This window comes from Pipistrellus hanaki (assembly GCF_964339955.1).
Source record: "Pipistrellus hanaki genome assembly, chromosome: 2".
Taxonomy (NCBI): domain Eukaryota; kingdom Metazoa; phylum Chordata; class Mammalia; order Chiroptera; family Vespertilionidae; genus Pipistrellus; species Pipistrellus hanaki.
The window spans coordinates 51580120-51597073 of NC_140504.1; the positions used below are offsets into that span (position 1 = coordinate 51580120).

General features: G+C 44.5%; 1 protein-coding gene across 27 annotated transcripts in view; it reads right to left on the minus strand.

Annotated features, from left to right (window-relative positions):
• KALRN (kalirin RhoGEF kinase) overlaps positions 1–16954 on the minus strand; it is a 650068-nt gene that overhangs the window by 266907 nt on the left and 366207 nt on the right. For all 27 annotated transcript variants that reach the window (XM_084871483.1, XM_084871457.1, XM_084871488.1 and 24 more), the window contains exons 14-15: positions 12582–12777; positions 5028–5194 (exon numbers count right to left, since the gene is read on the minus strand). In XM_084871483.1, coding sequence (XP_084727609.1) covers positions 5028–5194; positions 12582–12777 — 363 coding nt within the window. The remainder of the gene's footprint in view (positions 1–5027; positions 5195–12581; positions 12778–16954) is intronic.

Genomic DNA, 16954 nt, shown 5'->3' on the forward strand with positions numbered 1-16954 from the left:
CCTGAGGAGATATTCCTCTCCAGTTTCAGCCAGCTGAAACATCAGTTGTAGCTGTGGTTGTGGGATCCCCATTTACCAGCTTTTCCATTTAGAAATATTATGGGCTCCAGTCTTTACCTCTTTCATTAAATCGTGCCATATCTTTGACATCCTTGCTCACTTTTATTTCCTAAACATTATTTATAAAGGCATTGCAGGATTTCAAAGTGGGAGACTTGATTTTAGGAAGATAAAAAGTGCATGGCAGTTTATAGCCATGCCTCAGGTTCAGTTAGGGTAGCCCTATCATTGAGCTATTCCTAGAAACAGAACTGAGATAGTATAGATAGAGCACAAAACCTGAAGTCAGCACACCTGGCTTTGTTACTAACCCTCTGAGTTTGTTTTCTCATCTGTAAGGGTAGGATAGCAGTACCGTCACTCTCTGTATCAGGGTTGATGCAATATAGCAGGATAATAGTGGTGGTGCTCATTCTCAGTTCTGGAGCAAAGCTAGGTAATGCTATGATTCTTCATTTGTACCTCTCACAATGAGAAGAGAGAAAGTCTGGGAATGTTAATTTTTGTCCCAGTGTTTGTAGCATTTATTGGCATATTCTGGGCCTCCTAATGTTAGGTAGGTATCTTAGCTGTTTTGTTATCATCATTCTTTGTACTCTGATTAGTGACAATTCTTGTTGGTGTAATTCTCTATTACTATAGTCCTTAGTGTTCCTGGTTCATAAAGGTGTTTATTTATTCTTCAGTGAGCATCCAATTGAGTGCAAGGTAGTAGGAGAAATATTATAATAAAAATGAGAAAGTGTTGGTTCTACCAATCCTGAGCTGTGTGAGTTTGGAAACATTTCATCTGTCTGAGGCTCAGTTTTCTTTTCTGTAAAATGGTAACCCCTTGCTTGCCTAAAGTCACAGGGCAAAGATGAAATAAAATAATTAATGTAAAAGTACTTGGCAAACCATAACATACAATCCACCAAGTGAACATTTTATGCTGATCAATCATTGAGGCAACAGTTTACCTATTGGTTTCAGGGGTCCTCAAACTTTTTAAAGTGGGGGCCAGATCACGGTCCCTCAGAGAGCTGGAGGGCCGGACTATATGAACTACTAATTCCTACTGTAACACCTCGGCTGCGCTCACTGCCCAAAAAACCTGGCGGGCCGGATCAGACTCCTCTGCGGGCCGCATGTGGCCCGTGGGCCATAGTTTGAAGACCCCTGGACCGTTAGATGATCTTTGAAGGTCACTTTGAACCCTAACATTCCATACTTCTTTCAAAATTCTGAGTAAGCCCCTATAACCATAGTACACCAGAGAATATAGCTTTGCAGAAATGAGGGACTGAAAGCGTATGGATGCTTGGGTACTCAGTCAGAGCTGAGTGAGGGAACGGAAATGGAGATCTATTGCTTCCTCAGGCCAAGAAAGCTCAGCTAACTGGGTTAGGAAACTGGATGTGGATGCCCACAAACGATGAAGCTATCCAAGCTGGGCAGGTGGAGCCTGCCACCACGTAGGCTGAAGGAGTTGCAGGTACATGGCTGTGTTCTCTAGGACCTAGACAGATTTTATATACAGAGCACTAAGTTAGGTATGCAATTTTACCTATATGTTCTCAAAAATTCTAGTTTAGCACTTCTTAGTTGGGATTCAGGAATCTGTGTTTTAACAACTCCACCAGGTGATTCTCATCATGAGAGAAGGTTGGGAAACACTGCTCTAGGTCATGCTGACAATAAATCTGTGAGGTTGCACTCAAAGCCACTGACTCTAACTCCAGCCACAGGAAAATCATCAGCCATGTTTTCAATGTTTCTTAGTTCTAAAGATTCATGATTTTTGAGACTGTATGGGTTCATCCATCATGGTTTTACAGGCCATGACCATGTATCTTTTTCATTATCTCCACTTGGACAGAAATGGATAGAAATGGATAGTGGTTGCCTCTTTTTTGGATTTACTCCAACTCTTTTCTAAGTTTTATGTATAGTGAACCCAATTGAACATAGTATTCTTGACAGGAATAAGAGAACAGCATAATATTTTTCTCCTTTGTTTTGAATATCCATCTTGATACTATGCAAATTTTGGCCAGTATTGATCCATAGGGCTAATTCAATATTGTTAGCGGACAAATACATGTGGTTTCTTTCCTCATTACTTAGAGTACCTAAATCTTATAAATCCATTTTGGTCTATTTTTTACTAAATGCACTACTCTTTAGGAATACATATGGAAATTAATTTAGTTTTATGCCCATTAAATAGGCTATTCAGATCTTCCTGAATTATCTAGTAAATGTGAGGTCATCCTTACCCGAGTAGCAATTTTCCTGGAAAGCAATCAGAGCCTTCTGTGGGGTCTCAAGAATACTCTGAACGACTTTTCTAGAAGAAAGGGAGCATGTGGGTGGTCTGGGGCCCTGGACCATGGGCTGTAATCAGGAAAGTGATTTCCCTTTAAGACTCAACATTTTTCTGGAGGTATTTGGGCCATTCATCTTACATACAAGTCCTAGGTAATCCCTTTAACCAATTTCCTTTGTCCTGAACACTTGAAAATAATTTTCAGTCTAATGTCTGTGGCATTGTCCCCCTCAAAACTTCAGTTTAATGTAACTGTGATGTAATAACATTTAAGGTTATGATGGCCACATCTCAACCTCTCCTCTCTGAGAGCTCTCACAACAAAGCAATATAATAACTCATTGTTGTCCTCCGCCTATCTGTCCCCATTGATGGCATTTCCATTATATGTCCTTTTATCTTTTATTCTTTTATTCTTTTGGGAGTATATTCCAAGAAAACTCTCAAACTGGTGTCTAAATGTAGCCTCACTGATCAATACTGACATCTAAATTAACTCCCTCTTTCCAAGAGGTGACAGCTTCCTAATCAATATTTCCCGCTCCACCAACTTCCATCAAACGCAAATGCCTGCTCTGAACAGGATCAGCCAACTCTCTGGAGAAAGAGTGTTACATTGACAAGGAAAACAAGTCTATCTAATGAGGCATGGTGGCTGGACCCAACAGCAGCCCCTCATCATCCCCAAGGTCGCTGTCCTTTGCAAAGGCCTTCACAGTTTCCCCAAATTCTGATGTGAGCAACCCAGACCCGTTTGGAACTTCAACCTCACTGTGTGTCATTCTGAGCATGGTGAGAGATGGGGTTTCCTCAGCCCCATAGGAGGATTCTGTTTTGGTTCTCCAATTCATACAATGCTGAATGGAAATGTGTATAGATATTCATCAAGCCTGAATTATTCATAGATGGATGTTTCACTTTCCCATTTGACAAACTGTGTTATCATCATCCCAGCTTCCCATTCTTTATAGGATATATACTTGGAGGATGAACATTCATTTCCATTTTCATATCAGTCACACAAAAAAACATAATTAGGGTGTTGGCTCTACACTGTTAATTCTGTAGAAAAAAAAAAGAATAAATATGTAAAAAACCAGGAACAAACGCAAAAATAGATTCATTTCAAAGTCAAATAGGGATAATTTTCATCTGCTCTGTTTTGTTCGGATGGCCGTCCCTGCCACTGTCCACTGACAGGAATAACAGCAGGCAGAGCAGAGGACCCCCGTGACCTCTGGAGCCCACTGAGTGAGCCGGCGGGCACCACCTGGCTGCCAGGTATAAACCACACCTGCCAGCGGTCCAGTGTAATGCTGCAGAGGCCAAGAAAACTCAACAGCACGCTGCTGGGCTTCTTTCTTTTTCCCCCGAAACCGCAGGGTAGGCGTGGGGTCTTGCAGAGGCAAATTGTAGGAGTCTGGATTTAGGAGGCCTGGGTTCAAGTTTTAGCTTGAGTTGGTCAAGAAGCCCTGGGAGCACTAATCCTATGGTTCCTCAGTTTCCTCATTTGTATAGTAAACATACACCACTTCCCCCTATGGCTTGTTCACCTATAATGAGGTCACGAATGAAAAAATACTTCTCATACGAAAAGAAAGTACTATCATTACTGCCAACCGTTTCTGATCTGTATTCTCCTCACTGCTCTGGGCCTGCCAGGAGTCCCACCATGTCCCCGTGAATAACATTTCTCTCCAGAGATCCATGTGGGATCCCAGTGCAACTAAGCAGAAAACAACTTGGATGGCAGCGCTGTGATCTGGTCTTGCCTGGGGCTCAGTGGGGAATCTCTAGCACAGCATGTGTGGGCTCTGGCTGCCACTGCCTGGGGAGAAGAGGAGCACAGAAGACACTTTTGCCCATTTTAATACATAACAATGTTATCACTAAGACATAGGCATTAGCAAGGAATACCCTGACTCCAAGGGACCAAGCAATCATTAAACCAAATATGATGTTTTTGTTCCCTAGGGTACATTAATAGATTTGAATCTAAAAGCTCTAGCAGTTGGCGTACATAAGAGTAAAATCTGTAGTATTTTTTAAAATGTGCCATTGGTCATGGTATTCCTAGAGACCTGGGTATATCCTTAGAAAAATGGCTAGTATCCTGTCTCATATAGATAAGAACCCTTTTTCCTGTTTAAAATTGACTTCAATGGGTTAAGAAAATGTTATCGGAACCACACTGAAAAGAATGATGGCAACTGCTACCACATATTGGCTTTCAGCTATGTGACAGGTACTGTACAGGGCACACAGGGGCCCCAAATTAATCAACCGAGCTCTAAAGTCTCCATATACTTATTGATAAAGGATTTGTATTTCCCATGGACTGTATGCCAGGATTGGGGATGCAAAGGAAGAGAAAAACCTCCAGTGACTGAGAACAACTCAGGAATGATCTCCTTAGATTGTTATGAACGAGGAATTATGCATTTCGTGTTTGGGACACTGGATCCTCAGACCTGTTTGTCAGATCCAATAGATGGCAGCCCAGCTTTCAGAAACTAATACAACCACTCCTTAACTCATCTATTTCTGAGGTCTGGTTACCCCTGTGGCTCTGTTCACCTCCCCCCAGACCAGGAGCAGGCCAGCCCTGTTGGGAAGCCCGCTGGGAAGCCTGAGTGGAAGGGGGAGGAGCCAGGCTCACCTGCTTGACCTCAGCCTGGAGGTGCCGCAGTTGGAGGCACTGCTCCAGCCGCTTATGCGTCTGCTCCGCGTTGAGCTCCAGCTCATGCTGCTTCTCGTGGAGGAACTCCAGTAGCTCTTGCACCTGAGCTGCCAGATCAATGTCTTTCTCACAGATCAACTCAATTCCTGATTTAAAAGATAAACAATTAAAAACCAGGTAGTACCATAGAGGCTACATTTCATTCAACAGTCATATGAAAGCTGGAATTCAGAAACAGCCATTATCAACAACCTCCCGACTACTAACCATCCCTCTGTGAAAGTGGACAGACTGCCATAACGGGCTTGGTTTGGGATGCTCCCACGTGGCCTCTCTTTTGGGTTAACCGGTGCTTTGCCTGGGACTAACTCTTCAACAGGTGGTCAGCTCCTTATATCGACTGGTGTTGTAGGGAGCTGGTTCTCTGGAAGTTTATCCCCAGCAAAGACAGCACAGCAGTCTCTTGAGGGGGGATTTGCAAAGACCTAGAATATTCACAAGCTAGCCTCTGGATCATAAATATAAAATAAAGCCAAAAAGACCCTGTCCCAGGCACTTCTGCCCAAGGCACATTCTTGTCAGCTGGTCAGCTGGGAAGCCCACCAATCTCAGTGGATGGCCGCCTGAAAAAGAAATCTACTTTGGGAGACATCCCCATTGCTCTGAATCCCACCATCAGACATTCACCGGTACACCTGGAGCATACAGTCGGGGTAGTACAGGGGACGGCTGAACACTCGAAAGGAAATGCATTTCTATCGAGGCAAAAATAGTGTTTTATATAATGACAATATGGGAGAGTGGGAAAGAAATTTTCTGGTGTTATATGGTAATAATTTCAGTATCTCCTCATGTTTATTTTTTTCTGTCAGTTTCATAATTCCCAGTCCCTGCTCCTGAAATATCCACGGGAGACAGAAAAGAACAGCCTGTCCTTTTGGCAGCCAGCTCCCTCCACTTACTATTTTCAATCACCGGGAGGATGCGGTAGAGCCTCTCCTTGATTGAAATAAAAAAAACAAGAAGCAATACAACATTTCTACGTCTGCAGTGCTCAGCTAAATGGGGTGACCCTTGACCCCATGTTTACCTTCTGAAAATCGAATTAAAATCCATCTGCAGAAGTAGATGTTCTTCCCTGCTTCCAGCCACCATGTGGGTTTTTTCCAGCTCGGTTTTCATTCTGCATGCGTCTCTGACATTTAGGATGCTGGGCGTGGGCAAAATGTCTTTCTATAGGAAGCTCCTGGTTCCCCCCTGCCGCACTGCAGATAAATAGGTCTCTACGCCTAGTAACGCATCATAGGAGTCATCCACCTGCTTAGCACATCATCCAGAAGAGGCTGGCAGCCTGCCCTTCATTCTCATCTACCTCACTTGAATTGTTTTCTGAGATGAACACAGGAACTGGAATGGGTGAGGACAATGCCTAGGACATCTCTGTGCCCCTCAGTAGCACATAGTGTTGTGGATGGAGAATGGGAAAACAGGAAGGCTTACTCCAGCTGCACCCCAAAGAATAGAAACTTCACCGCTCTCTCCCACTGCCTCCAGCACATTGAAATGGGTCCCAGTTAAAACCCAGCAATTGGCACATATCCATCCATCAACAGCAAATAGTTTTCCTGTGCTGACATTACTCCCAATCGGAGGCTTAATTAGCCTCCCCAGGGGCTCTCAGAAATGCCACAAGAATGTTTGTTCTTTGTATCAAGTATTGAAATGTTTCCTATATAATAAAAGCCTAATATGCAAATCCACTGAACAGCAGAACAACTGGGGGAATGACCAGTTGCTATGATGTGCACTGACCACCAGGGAGCAGATGCTCAATGCAGGAGCTGCTCCCAGCTCTAGGCCCCAGGCCAGCCAAGGGGGGTTCTAGTGGGGCCCCCCCCATTGCCCTGCCGGTCACCCCATAGATTGGCCCTGATCACCAGCCAGGCCTAGGGATCGACCCATGTATGAATTTCGTGTATTGGGCCTCGAGTTTGTGATAAAATACTTCATCAGTCTCCTGATAGAATGTTGTATTGAAGTTTCTGATGTGCTCCCACAATGCCCTGTTCTCATCCCTTCATCAGAACACTTGCATTGAGGCTTGATCCTTATTTACTTGTCCATGCTCTTGCAGAAGTGCAGGCTCTTTGATACTAGGTCCAAGTCTGTCTTATGCATCTCTGCATCTTCAGGACCTAGCCCAGTGCTTGACCCAATAAATACCTCTTTAGGGAGGAACTTGGGCCACGTGCTGTGGTGGAAAGTACCTGAGAGCTTTGGGGAAGGACAGATGTAAGTTTGAATCCATGGACTGTAACCTACCCATGGTATCTGATCTCCATATCCTCTCTGAGCCTGGGTAAAGTGGGAATCCCAAGAAAGACTACTGGGTGTGTTGTGAGGACTCAGAGATAAAGTACCAGTATAAACAGTGCCTAGTTTTAGTAGTCTAAAAATTACCCATTTCCCCACTTTTTCCTTTCCCTTAGGGAAATGATAACACACTCACTATTGATTACTGATGGGACTGTGAAATGGTTTGTATAAAATGTAAATATAAAATCTTACCATTGCTATTTATGGATTTGCTTAAAGAATATAATTAGAAACTATGGTAGTGTGGATGCTTTTAGACCAGTGCTCTCAACCTAGGCTCACACTAGATTCATCTGGAGAAATTTCAAAAAATCATCATCCCATGCCCACACCCCAGACCAAGAACACCGGAATCGGTAAATCTTAAAGCTCCCGAGTGAGTCCAACATGCAAACAAGATTGGGAACCACTGGATCGGATGTGCAATAGCCCTTCTGTTACATGCAGTTACTAGACCTTTTGGCATTGTGCTTATTTATCAAGGCCACCGTTAGTAATAAACTCTCACTTTGCTTTCCTTTGCTGCCAGGTGGGGATGGGGGGCACCACTTTAATTTCTCCAAGGAGAGGCATCTGTGGTCTAGGCCTCTAGGGTAAGCGTTGGGGATTCCTGGCTATACTGCCCATTCTTCTTTATATATCTGCCTTGGATAGAGAACATGGTTTTTTTGTTTGTTTGTTTGTTTGTTTGTTTTTTCTTCCTTTTTTCTTCTCCCCTCTCCACTTCTCTTTCCACATCACTGCCTCAGTATTACACTCAGTCCAGAAATTACAGTGCTTTAATCAGGTTTTTAGATCAGTCTTATTGACCTTGGCTCTGCATTGAAATCACCTGGGAAGTTTTTAAAAATCTGGACCCATTCCAGCCTAATTAAGTAAGAATCCCTGAGGGGTGGGGCCCAGACCTTGATATTTTAAAGGAGTTCCCCATGGGATTCTAAATATGCAGCCAAGTCTCGAGAACCCTTGTTTTACATCAGGTTCTCTTCTGCCCTCCTCTCAGACCTGCCCCCCAAGGTCCACATTCCCATCAACCCCAGAGTAGCTTCCATTTTGGAAAAACACAGGCCTTTCCTTCCTTTTACAACATAAGTAACATTATTGGTGGCCTGTTATTTTTACCTCCATCTATTTCACCCACGATGATGTTCAACCTGATGATTCAGCCAGTGTTATTACTGAGAACTTGCTGTGGGCAGGACACAACCCTCTGCCTTCACTGTAGCTGCTGAAGAAGCTACAGGAACACAAGAGACCCCAACCAAACACACTGTGTGATGGAATGCTAGAGTAACACATGATCATCATCAAGCTCTGCGAACCCCTGGCTATGTTCAGGAATTTTCCCACTGCATCCTTACAGTGACTCTCTCGGGTTGTTATCCTCATGATCCGTATTTTCTAGAGAACAGTGAGGCTTAGAGAGAGTCACATGCTCAAGGACACCCAGGGAGTAGGGGTGGGGGTGGGATGCCAAGCCTCTCATCACTGCACCTTAACCTCTACGCTTATGGAGAAGAGTGACCCCAAAAAAACTTAATTTATTTTCAAATACTGTGGTTGGAGTACATTTTAAGCATCACTGCCACAGACTCCAGAGATGTTTTCACTTCAAAGCCTTGCATAAGGAAAGAACTTGAAGCTGTGATTCAACCACAAAAGGAACATTATCCACAGGGCACATGGCTCTTGTCTTATTCGTAAGGTCAAGTATAACAGTCGCATGGGCAGGTTACATTGGACAAAATACCTGTGGCATAACCAATGGTGATGATGGAGCTGCAGCATGGAAAATGAGAACTTTAGGAATCAAGGTCCACCTGCCACACTAGACAGAAGAAGAAAGTAAGCTCTACAGAGGGGGGAAAAAAGGCACTTCCAACTTTTGATGGAGAAACAGGACCCTGAATTCAGCCAGCATCTCCCTCCACCTTGACTCTTAGCAGCAAACACCTCCCACTTGAGACTCAAACAGACACCGCTAATGTGAGGAACGCACAAGGAGCAAGTGAGGAGAGTGCACCTGCTCTGTCTTCTTCTCCCAAGGCTGATGCCGATTTAAGCAAAGGCTTCTGTTTTGGTTAGAGTTGTTGGCACCCAGGGGGATTAAGTAGAACTGGCTCAATGTTATAAATTTCACACCTGAAAATAAGTGTATGGAAATTCTCTACTTCCATTTTCTCCTACAAAACCAGAGTATAAACCCTTAATTTAGCATGAAGGGCTAAATATCAACCAAATTATTAATTTTGCCTATTATCCTTTTTCCCCCTAACATAACAGTTTATTATATCTTTAATTTAAACATAGTTCATTCGATGTACATCATACATGTCCACGCCCCTTATTGCCTCAGTCCTGAGTCTCTCAAGTCCTACATCCTTTGGCCTCCTGGGTTGGGCTGGGTCCATCCCAACCTCCCTCTCCCCACTCCCAGCTCTGACATGACTCTGCCCTCCTGTCCCCCAGCCGGAGAGGAGATAGCTGCCTCCTCCGCAGGACCAGGCTTTCTGCAGCAGAGTGAGTGTCCCTGAAACCCCTGGATTCATTCCCCAGGAAGCCTCCTGGGCTATGCCAGACTGAGAAGCTAGATGCGGCAGGAGCAGGGGAACAGCCAGTCTCAGCAGAGAGGCCTGAGCAGGCCAATGCAGCCTCTCTTGACAAAGCTCATTTCTAGAACAGGATCCTGTGGGGGTGGGAAGCCCATCTGCCTGGGGTGTTTTCACCCACACAGCCCTCATGGTTAAGGTGGCTGCCAAGTACAGCTACCCCCCACCCCTCCATCTTAAGCAGTCTTCAGGGACTGCCAGCTCCCAGCAGATTTTTCTGTTACCATGGATACATGGCTCTTGGCACAGAAGTGGGCTTCTCCCAGGTCATGCCAGAACCCTGGTCCTAAGTGCCACAGGTTTTCAGGCAGACAAGCTCCCTCCTGCCAGACACATCAATACTGAGGGATGAAGACTGAACATCCCTGTAGAGCATCTCTCCCCGGGCCTCTCTCCTAGGCACCGTGTCTGCATTCTCTCACGCTTCTTAGGCTCAGCTGGATAGCCAGCTATTGTGAACATCATGAGGGCAAGCCATAGGGTGAAACCCTGAGTCCAGAGGAAGAATCACAGTTTCCCCGATTCCCTGATAAGACCTTTAAAAAGGTACAGGCTTCTCAAACTGTCATGTGCACATGATTTACCTAGAGATTTTGTTAACAGGCAGATCCAGATTCCTAAGTCTGGGATAAGGCTGGAATTCAGCATTTCTAATCAGCGCTCAACAGCTGGTCCAGAACCCACACTTTGAGTATCAAGGACCTAGACTGACAACGGTACATCAGAATTATCTGGAGGGCTTTGAAACACAGATTGGTGGGCCCAACCCCAAGAGATTCTGATGTGATAGGTCCTAGGGATGGGCCTTTAAACTTGCATTTTATGAAAATACATTTTTTAATTGTCTATCTATCTATCTATCTATCTATCTATCTATAGAGAGAGAGGAAGAGAGAGAAACATCGAAGTTAGAGTGCAACATCAATTGGCTGCCTTCTACACACCCCCTAGTGAGGATGGAGCCTGAACCTGGGCATGTGCCCTGACAGGGAATCGAACCAGCAACCTTTCAGTGCATGGGACGATGCCCAACCAACTGAGCCCACCAGCCTAAACTTGCATTGCTAACAAGTCCTTGGATGCTGCTGATCTGGGAGCCACATTTGGGGGTCTCCTGGGGCATTCATTTCATAGATATCAGCTGTTGTGATTTAACCATTGCATGGAAAGCAATGGTCTCATCTGAGGAGCTTTTTCTGATGCCCAAGGCCCATTTAGAGGTTGTTAAATCAGAATAGCTTGAGCGTGGGGCCTGGGCATTGTCATAAAACAGTCAGCAGATAGACTACAATGTGGATGACCCTTCTTGGGGCTGTTTGAGGAGGCACAGTCTGCACACCTCTGAACAGACCTGTTCACAACACAACGAAAATTCAAGGAAATGTCCTGCTGACCAAAGTGAGTAGAATTTACTACCGTGTTTCCCCGAAAATAAGACAACCCCTGAAAATAAGACCTAGTGCAAAATTGGGAGAAAAAATTAATATAAGACACTGTCCTATTTTCGGGGAAACAGGGTAGGTGTCTCTCCTCTGGTTAGAAGCAAAGTTCCTTTGAATGCTGGTATGTACTCCTTCAAGTCATTAAAAGAAACACAGTACCCTAAAGTTAAGTTTGATTGTTAAGATCCACCTAACAATCCGATGCTTGTAAATATTCTTCATGATCAACAAGGATATGGACCAACAGTGTTTTAAAGAGTTGGTGACCTGAGCCTGTGTCTGCCCCCTCTAAGAGGGTAAGAAACCTGAGTGAACAAGGGTGAAAGGGTGAGGGGGAGGAGGGCAATGGGTGGGTTTGGGTGTACAGGCCTAGGTTCTAGCACTCCAATGGTACATGCTCACATGAGTGGTTTCTTTTTCTAGGCTCCTTGGACTAGGGACTGTGATGGTTCCCTCTGTTCTAACAACAAAGGCCGGTCTGGAGGTATAATAGTCAGGTTGTGTGCATTTCTGGGTAGTGAATAAATCCCGAGCAGAAAAAGAAGTTATAAAATTATACAACCTTGCCATAAATTTTTATCAGCACTTCTTACACTCATGCACAGGCCAGTGATAAAACACAGGACTCTGAGAGGCATGGACTGGAGACAAGGAGCTAGCCCTGGGGGTGGTGGACAGGACATGAGAGAGTGTGTGTGAGGTTATAGGGGGTGGAATAGCAGAGGTCTACACATGTGAATAGATTCACAGAGATGGCTGATTGCTTTTGGAGCCCACCTGGTTTGTTTTTTCAGGCCACCATTTTTTTTTTCTTTTTTTTAATCTGTGCTAATTTCTACCACTGGTTTTTTCCCCATTCTCTCCACAGCATTCGGAGAGCCTGGTCCCAGTCCCATCTTTATCACAACCTAACTGGCCAGCCCCGCACAAGTTATTTCAGCTCTCATGCTCATTTTTTCTCTCCTTTAAAATGGGGGCAACAATCGTTCCTTATACCCATAGGAATGAAATGAATGTACAGAGTGAAAAGGCACATTGGAGTCAGCCGGTGTTCTTGTTTTCACCACCTCCCCGCCAGGAGAACAAGGCTGGGACAGGTTGCCTACCTGAGGCCTGGACCTCCATGATGTACTGGTGCAGGTCCTGGCCCTGCTGGATGACCTCGAAGGTCATGTTGTTCATGGCCAGCTTCCGCTCCGTGTGGCGCTGCAGCCGCTGCTCTGCCAGCGTCAGGTCCTCCGTGTTGAAGTCGTTCATCTGCCGGAGCAAGTCCTCGTTCCAGGCATCGAGCTCTGCTGTCACCTGTAAGGAAACAACCCTCAGTCCAGGCTCGCTGGTCCACCAGGCTGCTGAGCTCATGGATCCCAAGCCTTGTTAACAACCTGACCCTCAGATCAGTCTCGGCTTTGCATCTCTTTGACTCTGAGACTACATTTAAGCAACATGGCCACACGCTCATGCATGCATGCCTTTGAATGTGTGTTGCATGTGTTGTGACAGCAGTGGAATAGCAGGAGACGTTAATATGATGAATTGTAGTTTATAAAGTGTTTAGTACTCCATCCAGTTTGAGCTCAATGCCCCAGAGAAGAGGACGCTGCTCCCTCAGAAAGATGGAATGCTGTGTGGAGTTCACCCTGCTCACAAGGGGCTGGAGCTCAGGGCTTCTACTGACTGCAAAGACTTTTTCCACCACACCACACAACTACTCTAACACATCTCATTGTTGGGGAGTCCTCAGAACTTAAGGATTACATCTAGCTCTTTTCAAGAAATAGAAACTGAGGGCTGGAGAAGCCCAGTAATGGCCTGAGGCTACACAATCAATGAGAGCTGGTGTCCATCTAAACCGGGGTCTTTTGTGTGGGTTCTCTCCCTCTATTACAAAGGCAGACACCTGGAGATAATGACTGTACAAGGGGAAATGTGTAGTCCAGCTACAGAATCCAAGCAGATTATACTCTACCGAAAGGCACTGATGAATAATAAACACTGACGCATGCAATGAATGGAAACTTTGCTTGACACCTCTGCTCATGTGGCTTCCCCTCACCTTCTCTCCAACAGATGATTGCCCAGAGTCCAAATCCTAACTTCCTTTGCAAATGCTGCCATCATTCCCAGAGCAGGAGCTCAGATGTACCGAACTGGGTGATAGTTCCACCGGGCATGTGAAGCAGGTAGAAACTTTTCTAACATGGTTTCCAGGTCTGCTTTCTTGTGCTGCCCCCTCAGCAGCCCCAGGAAGGCAATGGCACAGGGACTGTTACCCCGTTCCCAGAAGAGAAAGTGAAAGCCTCACCCCGGATGGAGCAGCCATAGTCTGGTCCAGGCAGTGCAAGCACACCCCCAGAGCCCAGCTTAGTGGTTTTCACAACGCTGGCCTCGCGGCAGCTGGCACTCAGCATACCCTGCCATCACCAAGAGCTGCAGCTTCAGTAGCATGGGGACAAAGGGAAGGAGAAGCCCAGCTGGAGGAGCGGGAGGTGGTGCTCTTCCCTCTGTGTTGGGGCCATGCGGCACTGGTTTCCATTCCTTGTCTAACAGTAAGACCTTTCTTCATTGGGAGTGTTCCGCTGTCTTTGCCGTAGAGGTGGGGGAACTGTAAAAATACCACCTCATACCCCCACATCTTTTCAGGTCAACGAAGGGATCTATTGGGCTCAGTAGGCAAACCTCGTCTCTGCTTATCGTGGGAAGCTTGAGGGTCAGGTTGCCAGGCAAAACAGGTTTTTGTTGTATTCATCTTTGAAAGGTACTTCCCTCTCTAACTAGAGAAAGAAATTAAATTGAGAAGACAGATAAATGACATAACTTATGAGATGATTTATAAATGAGTAGGCTTACATAGACTTATAAGTGTTTTTCTTCTTGTATGTAAAAAGTTAAAATATAACTTATATACAATAAAATACACATATAGGGTGGGGCTAAAGTAGGTCTACAGTTGCTCACAAGGAAAATAATACAATAATTAATAATAATATTAATTCTATTAATAAGATTAAATCTATTTTGTGTACTTTTGCCCCACCCTATATTTTAAGCTTTAATTCAATGCTATGCCATCACTAAAGAAAATATGAATCTTTCCATCACTCCAAGGAGTCCACTTGTGCCCACTTCCTGTCAGTTCCTGCCACACCTTCTCCCACTCTGGTACTGCTTTCTGATTTATATCACAGATGTAGCTTAGCCTATTCTTGAATTTCAAATGAAATCACAGTATATACTCTTTTAGGTCTGGCTTCCTGTGTCCAACACATTGTATTTTAGATGCATCCAGGTTGTGTGTATCGGTAGTCCTTTCCTCGCTACTGCTGTCCATTGTACAGATGTGCCACAATTTGTTTAACAAGTCTCTGGCTGATGGATTTTTGGGTTATTTCCTGTGTTTAGCTATTATGAATCAGGCTGATGTGAAAGTTCTTACACAAATGCCTCTATGGACATAGATTTTCCCTCTTCTTAGAGTTACCTAGGAGTGCAATTGTAGAATCATAGGGTAGGTCTTTGCTAAACATTCCCAATGGGCACGTATGAACGTTCCAATTGCTCTACATCCTCACCATCACTCGATATTATGAATCTATTTAAATGTAGGAGTGTGTGAAGTGCTATCTCATGGGTTTAGAATGACTAATGAGCACATTTTCATATGCTATTGGCCATTTGTATCTACCTTTTAAAAGTGTTTTTATAGTCTTTTGCCCGTTTTTCAAAAACTCGGATAATTATGTTTTGATTATAGATTTGTGAGGTTTTAATAGATGTTGTATATAAGCCTTTTATCAGATAATATATTGAAAATAGCCCAAATAAAATGTTTAGTCCATTTCTTTGCCTACAAATTAAGAGAAATTAGAATAAAATTAAGACAACAAGCATGAAAGGAAGAGCCTGCATTCCTTTCCCATTTTGGCTTCTGTTTTGTTTCCATAAAACGGAGTCTATGACAGGTCTGTGTGCTGTAGGAAGATCCCAGATGGATCCCAGGGTCAGGATCTGTGGAGGGAAAGGTCGAGGTCCCAGGGTGGAGCAGAGCAAGATAGAGGAGTTTGTTGGGACAGAGAGGCTCAGAGGTCTGGTATCTTGAGAATCTGCATCTAAACCAAATGTGAAATATGTCCACATTCTATATCCGCTGTTTCTATATTCTTTTTCTCCCCTTCCCTATCTTCCTCCACCCTCACCACCTGACACCAATAAATAGAGGGCTCGAATCTGTTATGAGGCCTGAAGACTATGAATTCCAAGGAACTACTAAGCAGAACGCCTGACTCCTAAGCTGCCCTTCCTGTATTTACATGCTCTTTACTCTGTGTCTGACTCTCTCTTCGCATTCCACGCACACACTGATGTCCAGAGCCTGGTAATGGTCTGATTTGTGTAATTCTTTTTCCTGGTTGACTTGTGTATTTCTAATGTTTACTGGAGTTTAAATTAGTCTCTTTTCGATAGGGTGTCCCCAAAAATGTATACACACATGTGAGCTAATAGCTCAGTTGATGTTTCTTTCTTTTCAGATTTAACCAATTGGAATTCATAATTATTCAAAGTGTGTATACATTTTGGGAGATACCCTGTATTTCCTATTTGCTCAAGGAATGTTCTTTCATTGAGTTCCTCCTCTCTACTTTCTTTTTGGGGTACAAGGCTGGCATATAACAGGCACTCATTTTTTTTTAATAGACAAATTTGTTTTCAACCCTGATGCTTACTACTGCTAGCTTTCCAGCCTCATCTCATGCACTTGCTACATGAACTGATCAGTGAGCTGCTTTCCTCACTGATCCTGAGAGTCAGCTCTGCCCTCTCCAGTCTCCCTCCCTGGTCCAGTGGCTTTGAAATGCCCCTCCTCTCAGTCTGTTCAAGTTCTCACTGCCTTCAAAGTAACCTCTCTGGCACGAAATGACCCCTAGACCAGATGTTTATCCCTGGCTTATCTCATCACATGGGGCAGAAGCTAGTTTGCCAATACAGAGATAAGACTCTGCAAAGAAAAACTGACACTGGGAATGAATTCAGTGACTTAACTCCATTTGGAAAAGAAGCCTGGAAGAATCTGTTCAGGGCAGAAACTAGGGCCTGAACCAAATAAATGAAAGAACACAAGGTGCCCACAGGGAATTCAGCTTTTAATCGACCTATTTTGCTTTCTCCTTCCACTCAATTAACTCCTTCTCCGCTCCTGGCCCACTCACTCTTGGCTCCAGCGGCCTCTCTCTCCCTGGCTCCCCTGAATTAATTGGCGTGTTAGGGTACAATGACCTCTTTGAGAGATACATTGGCAACATTTCTATTCTAACAACTGTCTACTCTAGAGCGATGGCCATAAGGGAAATCAGAGAAGGAGCTAAACAGAAATTTGTTTATAAAGGGTAAGAGGCAGTGGGAAATGGGAAGGCTCACACCAAAACGAAGCCCAAGGCTTTCCTGCCAGACAAGATTCACTGAACCCAGCATTCTGCTGCCAAAA